This window comes from Scyliorhinus canicula, chromosome 1 (genome assembly GCF_902713615.1).
Source record: "Scyliorhinus canicula chromosome 1, sScyCan1.1, whole genome shotgun sequence".
NCBI classification, from domain to species: Eukaryota; Metazoa; Chordata; class Chondrichthyes; order Carcharhiniformes; family Scyliorhinidae; genus Scyliorhinus; species Scyliorhinus canicula.
Window position 1 is genome coordinate 298,962,208 of NC_052146.1, and position 20,563 is coordinate 298,982,770.

The 20,563-nt window shown below is 43.0% G+C and overlaps 1 protein-coding gene across 1 annotated transcript in view; it reads right to left on the bottom strand.

The window, feature by feature from the left end:
* LOC119976058 (kinesin-like protein KIF13B) overlaps window positions 1-20,563 on the bottom strand; it is a 216,246-nt gene that overhangs the window by 153,030 nt on the left and 42,653 nt on the right. Inside the window, 1 exon segment of the mRNA XM_038816183.1 lies at window positions 15,790-15,883. Coding sequence (XP_038672111.1) covers window positions 15,790-15,883 — 94 coding nt within the window.

Sequence of the window (20,563 nt, forward strand, 5' to 3'; positions counted from 1 at the left end):
CTCCATTGTCACAGAGGACGATATAATATTGAATAAAACCAACTCAATCTCACCTTCCATGCTGCGGGAGGCCCTTAAGATGGTGCTTAGGGGTGAAATTGTCTCCTATAAAGCGCATATGGGCGAAGACAGCAAGGGTGGAGCAGCACAGGCTGGTGAACTCCAATTTTGAGCTGGACTACCAGCACTCACTTAATCCTACCATGGAATTGCTGACAAGTAGGAAAAAGCTGCATGCACAGTTCGAACTTTTGTCAACTGGCAGGGCAGTAAGCCAGTTGCAACACTCAAGGGGCATGTTTTACCAATAGTTTGATTGTTTCAGGTTGTTTTAATTAATATGGAACGTTTTTAAATAAACATATTTCAAAAAAAAAGCACATGGCAAAGTACGGTACTTCACAAAAACATAATCGGAAAAAAAGACACCAAGTCAAAGGAGATAAAAGAGGTGGATTTTAAAGGAGGAGAGATGTTGCGAGAGACAACAGCATAGATTGAGGAAATAACAAGACGTTCAAGAACACGGGACCAGAAGGGGAAGATGGTGTCACAACTGATTATTTGTTGAGGAGGGTGATGATAACAATGGTTTTGAATAGGAGAGGGAACAGAGATGAAGGCTAAAATAATTAAGAATGCAGTCTTGTGCAATTTTTTCCATTGACCAAACATCAGAAACCCCACCAGATTATACAATAATTAGCATATCTCTAACCAGACAGGAGGCCCAATGGGATTACTGGAATTAAAATAAAACAAAATACTGTGGATGCTGGTAATCTGTTGAATAAAAACAGAAGTGCTGGCAGCATCTGTGGACTAAGAAACAGAGTGAACATTTCAAGTTGAATACCTCTCCCCTCAGATCACTAGAGTTAATTTATTTCACTTTTACAGTTCTGAACCAGACAGCTCGAAACATTCTCTCAGGTGCATAATTACCCAAGTTAGAACAGGTCTTGAGGAAACCTTTCACACTCTAGAAAAAAACAATTCCTCGATTTTGAATTAATAGGTTACAACAAAACATTTACTTGGAAAGGTGAAACACTAAGCTGCACTCCTTCTGCTGTAGCGGGTAAGGAGATTAATAAAATATGAAGCAAGACGTAGTACAGGTTTCCAGCCATCTATATTTGTACCACATAGTACACGTTACTTATATTGCACTGCAGTTAATGTGGTTTGCACAAATCTAAATAATGAATGCCACAACATCAGTGCAAAGTCACACCAGGCAATTCCATATTTACCCAACTATCTAAATCTAGGTTGATGAGCAATTCTTCTTTAACTCGTTTTTAAAAATATTTTTATTCTCCTTTTTCACATTTTCTCCCAAATTTGCACCAACCAACAATAAACAGTAACAAATATAATGTCAATCCCTATATCAACAACAATCCCATCCTCCCACCAAACCCCCAAACATTAGCCCGCATGTTAACGTAAACAAATAACAAAAGGGAATCAGGAATCACCCATTGTCACCATTAACACATACAGTCACCCCCCCCAACTAATGTTCGATGTTATCCAATTCTTGAAAGTGCATAATGAATAACACCCATGAATTGTAGAACCCCTCCATCCTTCCCCTCAGCTCAAACGTAACCTTCTCAAGAGTCAAGAATTCCAACAGGTTCCCTCCACCATGCCAGGGCACAGGGTGAAGAGGTTGCTCTCCATTCCAACAGGATCTGCCTTCGGGCAATCAACGAGGCGAAGGCTACAACATCTGCCTCCACGCCTGTTTCCAACCCCGGCCGGTCCGACACCCCGAATATAGCCTCCCGAGGGCCCGGGTCCACTTTCACATACATGCACAACTTTAGAGATTCTTTAACTCTTTATGAACATTCTGCTGCAAATGTACAGATCTAATCAAACATCGTACAATTTAATATTTTACCATTTACTTGTCCAGAGAAAACCGATGTGTGCACTTAAGCTACCCAATCTACTGGTATGTCACTAACATCCATGTATGACAGTATCACAAAATGCCACTGCATGCACTTGAGTATTGTTGCTCGTTATGCTCTCCTTAATTTGCTCTGTTTTAATTATGTTTGCTCAAGAGTCGCCAGGTATCTATTCGATACCGCCACAAGGTACATTAGATGGGTCATTCTTTGTACAATGTGTGCAGGAGGGTTTCCTGACACAATATGTTGACAGGCCAACAAGAGGCGAGGCCACATTGGATTTGGTTTTGGGTAATGAACCAGGCCAGGTGTTAGATCTGGAGGTAGGTGAGCACTTTGGAAACAGTGACCACAATTCGGTGACCTTTACGTTAGTGATGGAAAGGGATAAGTATACCCCGCAGGGCAAGAGTTATAGCTGGGGGAAGGGCAATTATGATGCCATTAGACATGACTTAGGATGTGTTGGTTGGAGAAGTAGGCTGCAAGGGTTGGGCACACTGGATATGTGGAGCTTGTTCAAGGAACAGCTATTGCATGTTCTTGATAAGTACGTACCAGTCAGGCAGGGAGGAAGGGGTCGAGCGAGGGAACCGTGGTTTACCAAAGAAGTGGAATCTCTTGTTAAGAGGAAGAAGGAGGCCTATGTGAAGATGAGGCGTGAAGTTTCAGTTGGGGCGCTTGATATTTACAAGGAAGCGAGGAAGGATCTAAAGAGAGAGCTGAGACGAGCAAGGAGGGGACATGAGAAGTCTTTGGCAGGTAGGATCAAGGAAAACCCAAAAGCTTTCTATAGGTATGTCAGGAATAAAAGAATGACTAGGGTAAGAGTAGGGCCAGTCAAGGACAGTGGTGGGAAGTTGTGTGTGGAGGCTGAGGAGATAAGCGAGATACTAAATGAATACTTTTCGTCAGTATTCACTCAAGAAAAAGATAATATTGTGGAGGAGAATGCTGAGACCCAGGCTATTAGAATAGATGGCATTGAGGTGCGTAGGGAAGAAGTGTTGGCAATTCTGGACAAGGTGAAAATAGATAAGTCCCCGGGGCCGGATGGGATTTATCCTAGGATTCTCTGGGAAGCCAGGGAAGAGATTGCTGAGCCTTTGGCTTTGATTTTTAGGTCATCATTGGCTACAGGAATAGTGCCAGAGGACTGGAGGATAGCAAATGTGGTCCCTTTGTTCAAGAAGGGGAGTAGAGATAACCCCGGTAACTATAGGCCGGTGAGCCTAACGTCTGTGGTGGGTAAAGTCTTGGAGAGGATTATAAAAGATACGATTTATAATCATCTAGATAGGAATAATATGATTAGGGACAGTCAGCATGGTTTTGTGAAGGGTAGGTCATGCCTCACAAACCTTATCGAGTTCTTTGAGAAGGTGACTGAACAGGTAGACGAGGGTAGAGCAGTTGATGTGGTGTATATGGATTTCAGTAAAGCGTTTGATAAGGTTCCCCACGGTCGTCTATTGCAGAAAATACGGAGGCTGGGGATTGAGGGTGATTTAGAGATGTGGATCAGAAATTGGCTAGTTGAAAGAAGACAGAGAGTGGTAGTTGATGGGAAATGTTCAGAATGGAGTTCAGTTACGAGTGGCGTACCACAAGGATCTGTTCTGGGGCCGTTGCTGTTTGTCATTTTTATAAATGACCTAGAGGAGGGCGCAGAAGGATGGGTGAGTAAATTTGCAGACGACACTAAAGTCGGTGGAGTTGTAGACAGTGCGGAAGGATGTTGCAGGTTACAGAGGGACATAGATAAGCTGCAGAGCTGGGCTGAGAGGTGGCAAATGGAGTTTAATGTGGAGAAGTGTGAGGTGATTCACTTTGGAAAGAATAACAGAAATGCGGAATATTTGGCTAATGGTAAAATTCTTGGTAGTGTTGATGAGCAGAGGGATCTCGGTGTCCATGTACATAGATCCCTGAAAGTTGCCACCCAGGTTGATAGGGTTGTGAAGAAGGCCTATGGTGTGTTGGCCTTTATTGGTAGAGGGATTGAGTTCCGGAGCCATGAGGTCATGTTGCAGTTGTACAAAACTCTAGTACGGCCGCATTTGGAGTATTGCGTACAGTTCTGGTCGCCTCATTATAGGAAGGACGTGGAAGCTTTGGAACGGGTGCAGAGGAGATTTACCAGGATGTTGCCTGGTATGGAGGGAAAATCTTATGAGGAAAGGCTGATGGACTTGAGGTTGTTTTCGTTAGAGAGAAGAAGGTTAAGAGGTGACTTAATAGAGGCATACAAAATGATCAGAGGGTTAGATAGGGTGGACAGCGAGAGCCTTCTCCCGCGGATGGAGGTGGCTAGCACGAGGGGACATAGCCTTAAATTGAGGGGTAATAGATATAGGACAGAGGTCAGAGGTGGGTTTTTTACGCAAAGAGTGGTGAGGCCGTGGAATGCCCTACCTGCAACAGTAGTGAACATGCCAACATTGAGGGCATTTAAAAATTTATTGGATAAGCATATGGATGATAAGGGCATAGTGTAGGTTAGATGGCCTTTAGATTTTTTCCATGTCGGTGCAACATCGAGGGCCGAAGGGCCTGTACTGCGCTGTATCGTTCTATGTTCTATGTTCTATATTCTAAGGTTCAAAACCGAATACTGATCAAAGACTCGATACACCAGTTAGTAAGTTTGAAATCAATGCACATTTATTTACACACAGTCAATTATACTCATGCACAAACTCTACTCACTAAACTACGACTACTACTAAAAGCCTATACTTAGCTTCGGGTGCCCACTCAGTCAGAGGAACAATGGCTGTTGTCCGGTTCTGAGGCTGCTGGCATCAAACTGGTATAGGCTAGTGGCTAGGAGGGCCTATCTCGTAGCATGCGTTGACTTTAGACTTACTTGGCTGGTGCTTGGTGGGTCTCTCGTCGCTGAGAGCCAAGGCCAAGATGAAGGTGAAGAAGAAGAGAGCGATCGGTCTTGCGGGCTCCTCTTTATACCCCAAAGGAGCTTCGTGCCCTTTTAGGCGGGCCTTGAACTTGGCCCCAATTAATTGGACCATGTCCTAATTATTTGTATTGATTTCTCCAATAAAGGGGTTGTTGCATGATCACGGGGCGGGTCCTAGGTGACCGTTGGCCTGCCTTTGTTTTAGTCTCCACTGGCGCCGGGGAGTCTGCTCCGGTACCGATTGCTTAAATGTTTCTCTTTTGTCCCAGGAGATAGCTCGTTACTATGCTAATGGCTTGTAGTATCGGTTTTGTCTGGGAGCTGCAAACTCCAATCCACAGGCAAACCTTGCACCTGCTTGTTTTAGCACTGTCCAATTTTCCCTTTACTCTTTGCAAGTGTCCATTTTGAAATCGGAACGTGGCCACCCCAGGTGGCTACAGTATTCAAACTGACAGCTCAATCCATGCAAAATGATGGAATCCTGGAATCCATTCGGAAAGGAAGACGGTTTTGTGGATTTTTTTATCTGCTGTTTCCTGACACCACCCTTTCTTATTCTATAGCCAAGGAAATGTCAAGTAGCATGGAGTATTTCACAAAATATTCCTGCGCACAGTCAGACAAATCAGAGAGTTGGAAACAGGAATAGAAAGCAAACATTTCAATGTACACTTCTTCCTGCTCCCAAGAGATTCCCAATAGAAAAATGTGAGCAACTGTATGCAGAAATTGCATTCTGGTCTGAGGTTGTGCATTTTTGATGTACATAATTTCTGATGCGTCTATATTCACTGCCATATCAAGCCCATAATCCCTGCTCTGGAGCAAAATGATTAAGCAGTTAGATCCAAGCAATTTCCTACCAAATTGTTAAAAATTTAGAATACCCTATTCATTTTTTTTCCAATTAAGGGGCAATTTTGCATGGGCAATCTACCTATGCTGCACATCTTTGGGTTTTTGGGGGTGAGACTCACGCAGACACGGGGAGATTGTGCAAACTCCACATGGACAGTGACCCGGGGTCGGGATCGAACCCGGGTCCTCGGCGCTGTGAGGCAGCAGTGCTAACCACTGCGCCAGCGTGCCGCCCAATTTCCTACCAAATTAATCAGCATTTAATTTGCACAAAATGAAACAGATGCTTTGAAGTTAGTTCAAAATCATATGCTGCACACTATAGATCTAAACAGTTTTAAAACAGCACTCTTAAATTTCACCTCTCTTCATTTCCTATGCAACCACCCCATCAACCGAATCCAACCCAAATTGTGACGCACATTACAGCATATATTATTCCTTTAACTCCGCCATACCAGAATTAATTATGCGGGAACTGCTAGGTTCAAGGACTATTTGGCTAATAAAGTTCTCCAAAATAACAACATGCTCTGACAACTTTTTAAGCAATTTGGTCTAATTAGAAATTCACACAAAACTTTCTTTCTGGTGTAATTTTCCTCTATCATTGCATTAGAAAGGTAAATAAAAGTGATGGGATCGGGATCAGGTCACGGGTAGTGAATTTCTTAGCCACTTTGGAAGAGATGCTTTTAAAGAAATTCAATGTAGAAGGTCAATTCTTCCTCCTCGTGTGCGAGGCTGAGCCTCATTCAATTTAAGGTGCTGCATAGAGCTCACATGACGGGGACAAGGATGAGCCGGTTCTTTGGGGGTGAGGACAGGTGTGTCAGATGTCTGGGAAGCCCAGCGAACCATGTGCATATGTTCTGGGCATGCCCGGTGCTGGAAGGGTTCTGGAAGGGGGTGGCAAGGACGGTGTCGAAGGTGGTGGGGTCCAGGGTCAAACCAGGATGGGGGCTTGCGATCTTTGGGGTCGGGGTAGAACCGGGGGTACAGGAGGCTAGGGAGGCCGGAATACTGGCCTTTGCGTCCCTAGTGGCTCGACGAAGGATATTAATTCAATGGAAGGACGCGAGGCCTCCAAGCGTTGAAACTTGGATTAACGATATGGCTAGCTATATTCAGCTAGAAAGGATCAAATTTGCCCTGAGAGGGTCGGTACAGGGATTCTCCAGGCGGTGGCAACCTTTCCTTGACTTTTTGGATCAGAGATAGACGTTCGCGGTCGTGGCAGCAGCAACCCGGGGGGGGGGGGGGGGGGGGGGGGGCAGCAAGGGTCGTGGGGGGACATGCACGACTGTAACGCGGGCAAGTCTGCTCGCTGCTCATGTCTGAAACTGTAGGCTGCCTTGTTTGTTAAGTTGTTGCTTGGGGGGGGGGGGGGGGGAGGACTGGTGCGCGCGAGAGGGCGGGCGAGGGAGGGATATTTGCCTAGAGGGATTGTGTTGTAAATAATTAAAAAAATTAGTAGGGGTAAATGTTTGTATGGAAAAACTCTTTCAATAAAAATTATTTAAAAAAAAAAAAGAAATTCAATGTCCTACTATTCTTATATATGGAAAAGAGCACTTGAATAATACATTGAATAAATTGATTGATTCAACTTAAGCTAACTCTTGGGAGTTTCCAAAAGTTTCACGTTCCAGACAGATTTGCCCGTTTTAATCAAAAGCCAGTAGCAAAAGCAAGCATTAGCAAGCATGTCGTTAGCCGATAAATGGCAATCAATGGCTCTGCTGTCCAAACCCCTATTGTGTAGCGCAGCAGTTTTATTGCATCAGTGTGATGTCACCATTGTGCCTCAAAACGTGGGACAAAATAAGTTGAAAATTAAGTACTGCACATAAACCAGCTGGGCATAAGCAGTCTTTTTCTTCAACTTTATGGAGTTTGCTCCACATGAATCAGTAGAGCCGATTACCAGTTGGTAAACTGTTGCAATGCATGGAGCCTTGGGCCAGTTGGGTTAATGGAGGTATTTCTGGCTGGTTTCAGCTTCTGCAGGTTAAAGGCATCAGCTGGGAAGGAGCAGTCAGTAATGTTCTTTAAAAGGAGGGCTATGCTTGCCTAATTTTAGTTAGGAAAATCTAGCGTATAATAATATAATTGATCATTTTGATATTAGGTCATCTTTGATAGGGCAGCACGGTGGCGCAGTGGTAGCATTGCAGACTCACGGCACCGGGGTCCCAGGTTCGATCCCAGCTCTGGGTCACTGTCCGTGTGGAGTTTGCACATTCTCCCCGTCTTTACGTGGGTTTCGTCCCACAACCCAAAAAGATGTGCAGGCTAGGTGGATTGGCCATGCTAAATAGCCTTAATTGGAAAAAATTAATTGGGTACTCTAAATTTATTTTTAAAAATCTTTGATGCCCATTATCAAACACATTTTTCATGCTGCAAATGTACGGGTACATAATATTGAAGGAAACACAGGTGTATGAATGGAAGGATCATTGTTTAATTTAAAGAACAGTGATAATTAGATTTTATAAATCTCTGATTTCCCATTTAGAATGACTTGAATCTGGTTACAAAAAGTGTATCAAAGTTAATGGATGATACAAGTGTCGGTGCAAGTCGAATATTAGCTAACAACACATTTTACCAAGTCTGATACAAAAGCACACACATACAATGACTTTTTTTTAAATTCCAATTAAGGGGCAATTTAGCGTGGCCAATCCACCTACCCTGCACATCTTTGGATTGTGGGGTGAGGCCCACACAGACACGGGGAGAATGTGCGAACTCCACACGAACAGTGATCCAGGGCAGGATTGAATCCGAGTCTTCAGCACTGAGGTAGCAGTGCTTACACAATGAATTCTTAAATCAGTGGCTCATCATTAAGTATGTCTGTATGAGCAATTTAAATTTCTAATAACTTTAAAAAGAAAATATTTCATTTTTAGATTAATTTTTCATCAAATATAGTAAATGCAACAGAAGCTCAAATGCAGTTAACATATTGGAGGCTGTCTGTGAACATTTGGCCAAAGCATGATATTCTGTTTTCAGAAGAGGGGAAATAGCAAGGCTCCATTTGTATAGTTAAGCAAGCATGGTGTACAATTGAAGCCAGAAACAGTGCCAAGTTGAATTAAAAGTCTTACTCAAAAGCTCATTACCTAAGCTGTTATTCTGCAGCGAGCAATTGCTATCAAGCTATTCAACAAAGAGTTATAACTTCAGAATCTGACTTACAAGCAGACCTTTCTGCGTAGTCACAAGTTGCATCAGGTGTGTGAACCCTAGCTGTTTTACCCCTTGCCCCTCACCTGAGGAATGTCTTTAGTGCAGCTCTAGCTGTCATAGAACCACAAGACAATCTGGTCTGTATGACATTAATACTTTTGCAACATTGTTTTTAAAAAAAACAAATATTTAAAATATTAAGCTACCGTAAAGGATAGCTTTTAAAGCAACTAAGGTGTCCCAATTGCCTATCAACTTTAAATATGCCTTCAGAAAGCCTTTTTCATTATATACAGCCATCCAGTTTTGTGACAGCAAGACAATGGAGGCATTAACCAACACTGGCTCATGACTACAGATAGTTAATACCAGTCAAAAGGAATTCTGCAAAAGCTGGCCGGCCACATTTGGAAACTCAGTGCCAAACCTGAAAACAATATACAGATCCAGAGCTGAGAAAAAACCCAACAGGAATTTTAATCAGCAGCTCCTTCCTCATCAGAGTAGCAAAACTGGAATTTAAGTACAAATACATAAGAATCGACTCGATAAATAAAATCCTGTATCCAGGAATATTGTAACCTGAAGAAGAACCTCATCAAGAACTCCCAACCCATCCATAACTAGAATCATGATGATGTCAGGTTTTAAATGTAAAGTGAAAATTTCCCAAAAGGTGCCACTTAAAGTGGAAAGTCTTTTAAAAATAGTAATTTTGACTGACAGTTACCTAATGCAATTTAATGTTGTAGCCTGCATGTAACAATGCTGCACCAGAATGACATAATTGATGCATAGCAACTCTACTGATTTGAAATATAAACACAAATTTAGCAATTATGTACTGTAAAGTTAATCTGTATGTTTATGGTGCATATGCCACTAGCACAGTGGGTAGCACTTTCGCTTCATAGCACCAGGCCCGGGTTCACTTCCCGGCTTGGGTCACTGTCTGTGCGGAGTCTGCACGTTCTCCATGTGTGCATGGGTTTCCTCCGGGTGCTCCGCAGAGTTTCCTCCTGAAAGACGTGCTGTTAGATGAATTGGACATTCTAAATTCTCCCTCAGTGCATCCGAAAAGGCACCCTAGTGTGGCAATTAGGGGATTTTCACAGTAACTTAATTGCAGTGTTAATGTAAGCCTACTTCTGACACTAATAAAAGATTATTATTAATTGCCGAGAATTTACCTGGTCAGAAAAAAAGTTCAGATCGCACAAACAGATGAGTGTGATAGTGATCACAACTCGGTTATGTTTACTTTAGCAATAGGCAGGGATAGGTATATACCGCAAGGCAAGAATTATAGCTGGGGGAAAGGCAATTATGATGCTATTCGGCAAGATTTAGGATGTATAGGATGGGGAAGGAAACTGCAGGGGATGGGTACAATCGAAATGTGGAGCTTTTTCAAGGAACAGCTACTGCGTGTCCTTGATAAGTATGTACCTGTCAGGGAGGGAGGAAGTTGTCGAGCAAGGGAACCGTGGTTTACTAAGGAAGTTGAAGCACTTGTCAAGAGGAAGAAGAAGGCTTATGTTAGGATGAGACATGAAGGCTCAGTTAGGGCACTTGAGAGTTACAAGTTAGCCAGGAAGGACCTAAAGGGAGAGTTAAGAAAAGCGAGGAGAGGACCCGAAAAGTCGTTGGCGGATAGGATCAAGGAAAACCCTAAGGCTTTCTATAGATATATCAGGAACAAAAGAATGACTAGAGCAAAATTAGGGCCAATCAAGGATAGTAGTGGAAAGTTGTGTCTGGAATCAGAGGAGATAGGGGAAGCATTAAATGGATATTTTTCGTCAGTGTTTACACTGGAGAAAGACAATGTTGTCGAGGAGAACACTCAGGTTCAGTCGACCAGGCTAGATGGAATTGAGGTTCAAAAGGAGGAGGTGTTAGCAATTTTAGAAAATGTCAAAATAGATAAGTTCCCTGGGCCAGATGGGATTTATCCTAGGATTCTCTGGGAAGCCAGGGAGGAGATTGCAAAGCCTTTGTCCTTGATCTTTATGTCGCATTTGTCGACAGGAATAGTGCCGGAAGACTGGAGGATAGCAAATATTGTCCCCTTGTTCAAGAAGGGGAGTAGAGACAACCCTGGTAATTATAGACCTGTGAGCCTTACTTCGGTTGTGGGTAAAATGTTGGAAAAGGTTATAAGAGATAGGGTTTATAATCACCTTGAAAAGAACAAGTTGATTAGCGATACTCAACACGGTTTTGTAAAGGGTAGGTCATGTCTCACAAACCTTATTGAGTTTTTTGAGAAGGTGACCAAACAGGTGGATCAGGGTAACGCTGTTGATGTGGTGTATATGGGTTTCAGTAAGGCGTTTGATAAGGTTCCCCACGGTAGGCTATTGCAGAAAATAAGGAAGTATGGAATTGAAGGTGATTTAGCGGTTTGGATCAGTAATTGGCTAGCTGAAAGAAGACAGAGGGTGGCGGTTGATGGCAAATGTTCATCCTGGAGTTCAGTTACTAGTGGTGTACCGCAAGATCTGTTTTGGGGCCACTGCTGTTTGTCATTTTTATAAATGACCTGGAAGAGGGTATAGAAGGATGGGTTAGTAAATTTGCAGATGACACGAAGGTCGGTGGAGTTGTGGATAGTGCTGAAGGATGTTATAGGATACAGAGGGACATAGATAAGCTGCAGAGCTGGGCTGAGAGGTGGCAGATGGAGTTTAATGCGGAAAAGTGTCAGGTGGTTCACTTTGGAAGGAGTAACAGGAATGCAGAGTACTGGGCTAATGGCAAGATTCTTGGTAGTGTAGATGAACAGAGAGATCTCAGCATCCAGGTACATAAATCCCTGAAAGTTGCCACCCAGGTTAATAGGGCTGTTAAGAAGGCATATGGTGTGCTAGCCTTTATAAGCAACGGGATTGAGTTTCGGAACCACAAGGTCATGCTGCAGCTGTACATAACTCTGGTGCGGCCACACCTGGAGTACTGCGTGCAGTTCTGGTCACCACATTATAGGAAGGATGTGGAAGCTTTGGAAAGGGTTCAGAGGAGATTTACTAGGATGTTGCCTGGTATGGATGGAAGGTCTTACGAGGAAAGGCTCAGGGAATTGAGGTTGTTTTCGTTAGAGAGGAGAAGGCTGAGAGGTGACTTAATAGAGACATATAAGATAGTCAGAGGGTTAGATAGGGTGGACAGTGAGAGTCTTTTTCCTCGGATGGTGATGACCAACACGAGGGGACATAGCTTTAAATTGAGGGGTGATAGATATAGGACAGATGTCAGAGGCAGTTTCTTTACTCAGAGTAGTAGTAGGGGTGTGGAACGCCCTGCCTGCAATAGTAGTAGACTCGCCAACTTTAAGGGCATTTAAGTGGTCACTGGATAGACATATGGATGAAAATGGAATAGTGTAGGTCAGATAGGCTTCAGATGGTTTCACAGGTCGGCGCAACATCGAGGGCCGAAGGGCCCGTACTGCGCTGTAGTGTTCTATGTTCTATGTTCAATCCTCTAACACCACAGAAAATGAAACGACCATCGATCTTAAAAAAGGAAAAATCTATATTATTTCTCCTCTAAAAAAAGTTACTTGTATAAGCCTCCATTAAAGCCAATTATTTAACCTGAATTCTGATTCTTCAAAATAGCCTGAAGCAGATTTACAATGAAGAGTTGTATATTGTCAGCCAAGTAACAGCACTTAAATTTATTCCCAAAACAAGAGGAAAATGTTGCTCACGGACAGCATCTACCTTCAATCAGAATACTGGACATGATGGTCATCAGGCATGCTTCATAGAATCCCTACAACGCAGGAGGTGGTCATTTGGTCCACCAAGATTGCACCTACCCTCCGAAAGAGTGCTTTACCAAGGCCCACTCCCTGCCTGTAACCCCACACATTGATCATGGTCAATCCACCTAACCTGCAAACCTTTGGACACTAAGGGGCAGTATAGCATGGCCAATTCACCTAACCTGCACATCTTTGAACTATAGGAGGAAACCGGAGTACCGGAAGGAAACCCACGCAGTCATTGGGAGAGCGTGCAAACTCCACACAGTCACCCAAGGCCGGAATCAAAGCTGGGTCTCTGGCGCTCTGAAGCAGCAGTGCTAACCACTGTGCCACGGTGTCAGCAACACAAACCACAAAGCACTTGCTAGCAATTAGTTTAGAGGTTGCAGCCTGACAGAAATACAATGTTTATGATTATATTTATAGTAAGTTGGGTGCTGTGGGGAAACTGATGACGGTACATGCATTCCACATTCCAGGTGCACTCTTTTGCCAAGGAATTTATTAAAAATTCTGAAATCTGAACTTCTAATGTGATCCCCATCCATCAGCTTTGTTGCACATTCAGCTCCACATCAAGAATTTAAACATTTGGTTGAGGTTTATCCCCAGCATGGAAACCTATCTTTTACAACAAAGCACATGTGGAAATGGAGTGCCACACACATGGAATTGGTTCGCTCATACAGACTGCTGCATTAGCTAAGAAGTGAGTGGCGGGATTCAGATCAAGAACCCCTGCTTCTAAGGATCTCAATTTTAGGGGGATGGTTAAGGAGGAAAAAAAATGTTTTCTTAAAAACGATCCCGATTAAATAAAAAGGTAAGAGGAGAAAAACTACTGACAGTGTTGATGCACATCTCTTGTAAGTGGCACTGGCAGCAGTCTCTGATCTTTCAGCCATGCTAATGCATAGTCCATAGGCAGGGAGAGGGGCAAAGTTGGCTTGCACTGGATACAATAAATTCAGAAAAGCAGCTCAGTTTATGCAGTCTCCCAAGAATTAAGTTTGAATGCAAAATTGCCTTAATATTCAAAACTTCCGGAGGGGAGAAGTAAATTGAAGAAACACAATGAATGATTTCTATTTAGAAATTAATAGTAAATCAAGTAATTATCAGGATTATGAATTGTATTTACATTCATTAGATCGGTTTAAATTGTCATGGCTGTACATACCAAATTAAAACATTCACAAATTATTAAAATGCACATATAGCAGTGAAAAATCTGATTTGCATTCTGTCCAACTCCTTCAGATCAGGAGATTGCTCTCAAAGCCAATGCTTGAATACACTGTACAAAAACATTCTTGAGCAGGACCTCGACTACTGTTGCACCATTTCAATGACAACTGGTTAAAACCATGTTTGAAAATTAACTTTGCAGGAAAGCAAGGCTGTACACGATGACACAACAATCGCCGTAATCTGGAGGTGCGAAATCCCAAATGACAAGCACAGCCCTCACTTCACTCAACAACAGGTCTTATTGTGATTCATTTAAATATTTGTGATAATTTACTAACTTTATCCCTGGTAGCCTTCATCCTTTTATATTTCCTCTAACCTCGCACTGGAATGTGATTTAGGATGGCATAGTGGCACAGCTGATCAGAATTTCAGTGACCCACACCTCCAAGTGTTAGAAGACAGATTTGAGTTAAGATGCTTTGCACAGCTGCTTCGCAGGCTCAGTCACATTCAAGAGCTTCTCCCCAGGGTACAGATATTTAAGGAGCAAAACTCCATCCCGTCCCCTCAGTCAGGGAAGATGTGCAAAGCTGCTCAGCTTCAGGGGAGAAAAGAATATGCAAAACAAAATGAGTTGACACGCCAAAGACCAGCTGGTATATATAATCACACTGAAAGCATGCAAGCAGAAACGGCAAGACAAGATCTTACAAGATGTCACAAATATTTTGGTTTAACAGTAACAACAATAACAATGGCAGACACCTTGAACTGATTATTAGTCAAAGATCTAACCACAATGATCCAGAAGGCATCAACAAACACAAAAGCGAAATTAACTCCTAAATTGCCCCCTGCAATTAGACTGTTATTTTATAGCTGCTCTCAAATTGGGTATAATTTCAAACAGGCTTTCATTTTGCATTTGTTCAGATTATTTGCACTGGTTGCATCTGCTGACATCAACTGTAACTGCACTTCCTGCTATTAATGTGAAATGAAAGTTGTCATAGTCCCAGGTGACCATATGCTGCTCTCCCCATTTTTAAGAGAGAGAGAGAGAGAAAGCTGACTGATGCCGATTTAACCTGAGGGTCACCACTCCTCAGGCGAGGAGCAAGGTTATGAAGTACGGCCTTCTTAAGTACGGGAATTAATCAGTACAGGAGTTTAACCCGTGCTGTTGGTATTATTCCACATCACAGAGCAGCCGTCCAGCCAATGGAGCTAACAGACCCCCGCGGGCTATTATGTAGGGTAATGTTCACACAAGAGAATTCCTTGTTCAGTATTACACAGAATAATCATTTACAGGAATCAATCATATGGGTAATCTCAAAGAGGTTCAAATTAAAGCATATGAAGAAAAAGGGATCAAAGGATGCCCCATTCACAATTTTAACCACAAGGCAAAATTACAACTTCAAAAGTCACTCTGATCTAATCATTGTCCTTTATATCACACAAGAGATTGCCTTTAGTTTTTCCTTTCTGTGCCCTGTGACAGCGCTTTTCAGCAAACTCTGACTATTTACATTTTCTCCCAACTTTTGAAATTTAGAAGAAATGAGAAGAACATTTAGACAGCTGGAATAATTCAGGCTCTGTATAATATGCGGCTAGTTTGGTTCCCCACAGACAGCAGTCACTGCACTTTCTGTAACTTGGCTGCGATCAACTTTCACACAGGAGAAACACTGTTCTTATTCCTGAAAGTTTAACAGCATTTCATTACTGAGAATCAAGGCAGTTGGCGTGCAATTGTTTAATGTAGCCTTTCAATGCATTGTTTAAATATTGCAATTGTGTGACTGTAAGATCTTCACAAAGTGCAGTGCATTGAGAAAGAATTACCATAACTAAAATAAGCAAAACGCAATAAGTCCAATATATGGTAAATGGCTTACCTGGCATCTCCTTTACCAAGGTTGGCATTAGCCGGATTTAGAATGGTCTGATTGCCCTCAACATCTATAACGCACTTTGTGTTCAAATCAATCTCTAAAAAGAAAAATGGTAGATCTTTTATCAAAACCAATGTGACAAGACAAATAAGACTGATGTTGTCCCACAAAACATATCAGTAGACATGTCACAAAGCAGCAAAATGTTATATATATCTGTAAAAATAAACTTAGGAAGCCATGCTTTATTTTTAAATATGAATTTACTGTCTGGAAACCTCTGCTTGATGTTTTCTTTTTAGAAAGACTGAAGCCACATTCCAGTGACTTGAAATCACAATCAAAAATGGCCGAACATTTGGGTCACGACATTCCAAAGCCACTGAAATGGGAACAACCTGTCTGCAAAGCCTTACCAGGAACAATTGCCTAGAAGGGTTATGAATGGAGGCCATCGCCTTCCCATTCACAAAGTATCCAGACAATCACCTGGGTACTCAACTGGTGGAGACAAACACTAGGTATAATCACTTGGGCAATGGGACTCTGGCTCTGAAAGAGATTTGTCCAGATATCATCTAATCATGCAAGCTCTATACACAATCATATTTGGGATAGTTGGGCAGGTGGACAGTGTCACGTGACATGTCATGTTTAAATCCTTTGAGTGTTTAAGCACCTGGATTCTTTGTAGACCAGCACAAGCAAATGTGACACTAAAGCAGCAAGATCCCTTTGTGGGTCTCTTTCTCTCTCCACATACAGAGTTTGAAACTTGCAAGTTGTATGTTTTCTGGCTTTCAATATGCCGCATTCAGGAAAGTTTTAAAAAAGCTCAACCCAGTATTTTCCTTAGACTAGGTTAAGCTCGATAAATATGATTCACTTTTTTCAAAACTCAAGTAAACCAGACTGTTTATGTTTCTTACAGTCACAGCACATAAACAGTTAAACATTCACTAAATTGGCCAGCGTATCCTTTTAAAAACCCCAGTTGCAGGGCGGCACAGTGGTGCAGCGACTAGCTCTGTTGCCTCACGGCGCTGAGGAACCGGGCTCGATCCCAGACGGGGTCACTGTCCTTATGGAGTTTATCCCTGTATCTGCGTAGGTGGGTCTCACCCCCATCCCACAACCCAAAGGTGTGCAGGGTAGGTAGATTGGCCATGCTAAGTTGTCCCTTAATTGGGGGTGGGGGGGGAATAATGATGTAAATACCCTGTTGCGGCCAAACAAGGAGCAGGAAGAGAGAGATATCTGAACCTTCCTCACCTAGCTGTAACAAAACATAGAACATAGAACAGTACAGCACAGAACAGACCCTTCGGCCCTCGATGTTGTGCCGAGCAATGATCACCCTACTCAAACCCATGAATCCACCCTATACCCGTAACTCCGCACAGACAGTGACCCAGCCGGGAATCGAACCTGGGACCCTGGAGCTGTGAAGCATTTATGCTAACCACCATGCTACCGTGCTGACTTACAACATGCTTAGATAGGTGATTATAATTAGTTTTTTCATGCACATAAACTTGCCTACCCTACCTTAATTATCTCCTACACCTTCATGTCCTCACATGTATTTTCCATTTCTCTTTGTTCACCTGTTCTCTTATTGACTGCCTATTATTCATCCATATGATGTTCTTGCTCACTGCAGCTCCCTCCCTGATTTTGGAAATCTCAACAACCTTTTCTTCAACCACATCTTTGGCTCTTAATTTAATCTTTGCATTTTTTTTAATTTTCCATTCTTCCCTGGCATTTATTTTGTTTCCTTCTTTAAATGATGCACCTTTTGGTCCTACCTCCATTAAAAGCTCCAAAGCAATCTTACTACCTAAAAGCAATATTTAGCAACTCCCCAGGTACATCACCAGGTTTATTCCCAAGTAGCACCTTAAACATTCACTCCTCCACCGGCGCACGGTGGCAGCAGCGTTTACCATCTATAGATGCAACTTGGCCAGGCTTCTTCGCCAGAAATTTATAAACCTGTGCTTTCTACCAACACCTTATATTTGTATAGTGTCTTTAATGCAATGAAGCTTGCCAGGGCACTTCACGGGGGTACCATAAAACAAGATATAACACCATTAAGTCAAGATGGCCAAAAGCTTGGTTAAAGGAGATTTTAAATAGCATTTGAAGAGGAAAGCAAGGTTGAGGGGCCAAAAACTGCAGGCACCATTTTCTCTAAGCTTTGGGCCCAACATATGAAGGCATGGCCACTAATGGAGGAGTGATTAAATTTGAGGATGTTGAAGAGGTCAGAATTAAAGAAGCACAGAGCTCTTGGAGGGTTGCTGCCGGACTTGCTGAGATTTTCCAGCATTTTCTCTTTGGTCTCTTGGAGGGTTGGGGGGCCCAAAACAATGACAGAAATAGGGAGGGTGAGACATTCGTCATACCTAAAAGCAAAAATGAGCATTTTAAACCAAGGCAATGCTTGACTGGGAGTAAATGTGTGTCAGCAAACACAGGAGTGATAGGTGACAAGGACATGGTGTGATTTAAGACACGGACAGCAGAGTTTTGGGCGTCCTCAGGTTTACAGAGGGTAAAACGTGGGAGACCAGCCAGGAGTGCATTGGAATAGTTAAGTCTAGAGGCAACAAAGGTATAAATGAGGGGTTTGACAGCAGAAAAAAATGAATCAGAGGTAAAGGCAAACAGTGTCGCGAGGACCTACAAGTTCATTTCCATGCCACACACTACCTTGACTTGGAAATATATTGCCGTTCCTTCACTGTCACAGGTTCAAAGTCCTGGACGTTTCTCCCAACAACACTGCAGGTATTCTTACACCATATAGGTGGCAGCAGTTCATGAAGGCAGCCCACCACCATCTTCTCAGGGGCATTTGGGATTGGGTAATAAATGCTGACTTGGACAGTGACATCACAACCCACGAACGGGAGTTAACAAAAATCCAGCAAGCAGCAAAAATATATGACATTGACCACTCTTCTATCTGTATCAGGTTAGTTGCTCTCAATTAGGATTGTGTACAGTTGGCCTCTGTGATCATAGACAAGGGAGGGGAAAATCAATCCGGGTTCCCATTCCTGAACATTATCTTGTCACTCTTCCTGCCTGTGCACATTTGTAGACTCCAGACGAGGACAGGATCAGGTTGCACTGAGCTTTCACTATTCCACGTCAACACTCCCCCATCCAGGCTTATACATGAACAATGAGCACTTAGTCAAAGTAACAGAGAGCCTCTGAAGCCCACTGGAAATCCAAGCCTTTGGGGGAAGAGGGCTTCAGGGGAAAACAACATCCTGGGGGTTACCACTGATCAGAAATCTAATAGGACCAGTTACATAAATATTGTGGCTACAACAGCAGCTCAGAGGCTGGGAATTCTGCAGCAATTAATCTCCTGACTCTCCAAACCACGTTGTAAGAGTCCTTCCCGTTTATTTTCTTTGTTCCCACTTCTTTTATGTTATTTTATTATTTTAGTCCCTGGACCCATAATCGGAATATGCCTTGAAGCAGAAGAACTTAGAACTTAGAACAGTACAGCACAGAACAGGCCCTTCGGCCCTCGATGTTGTGCCGAGCAATGATCACCCTACTCAAGCCAACGTATCCACCCTATACCAGTAACCCAACAACCCCCCCATTAACCTTATTTTTTAGGACACTAAGGGCAATTTCGCATGGCCAATCCACCTAACCCGCACATCTTTGGACTGTGGGAGGAAACCGGAGCACCCGGAGGAAACCCACGCACACACAGGGAGGACGTGCAGACTCCGCACAGACAGTGACCCAACCGGGAATCGAACCTGGGACCCTGGAGCTGTGAAGCATTTATGCTAACCACCATGCTACCATGCTGCCCCCTAAGACTGAAGGTTGAAGCAGCCTGCTCGTCGGGACACGACGTCTTCAGGTTTTTTTTTTAGCCAGACTCCTCGGCACCAAGTAGATCTTAGGTAATAGGTTTGGAGGGAGGTGGATCGATTGGGTAACTAGCAATCGGTGGGTTGACCAGGGACAGTGTTCTTCTTGACAACAGTCAGCGATTGGCACCTCCGTGATTCTTTCTGAGAGAACTGAGCAGAAGCATTTCGACCTTGGAAGTGAAAGGATGGCTTTCTCTTTTTCTCTCTCTCTCTTGCTTACTGAAGTGAAAGAACCGCTTTGTTTTGAAAGCAGTGTGTGCCTGGCACATCCTTTGTTGTGAACTTCGAATGATGCTGAGTCTGCGGAGAAGATAGACAACCTTGCCAGAGAAAACTATCTCAGGTCTAGAAGGAAGTATCGAAACGAAAGCTAAACTTCAGAAAAACACGAACCAGAAATCTTCCCAAGGCATCAAAAGATCTTTAACCTTTTATTTTTTAATAATATTTCTTTCCCTTCCTACCACATTTCCCCTCTGTGCTGTTTGTGTGTATGGAGAGTTGGGATAGTTAGGAAGGGGGAGGTTGGGAAAAGGATATTAGTCAATTACATTTTCTGTCCATTTAATTATAACACTGTAAATAAGTTATTTGTGTTAATGTTACAAAGCTGGTGACAGATTATTGGGATCAATCAAGGACCTCGGGTATTTAAATAAAATCTAATTTGACCTGTGTTGCGACTTCGGGTCAAATGGGGCTGGAATTGACCGCCTAGAGTGTTGTGACACTCTCCACCCTCTACATGGGTCAGGAGTACTCTCCACTTGCTAGGATATGTACAGCTCCGACAACACTTGAGGAACTCAACCATCCAGGACAAAGCAGTCTGCTTGATTGCAATACCTTAATCA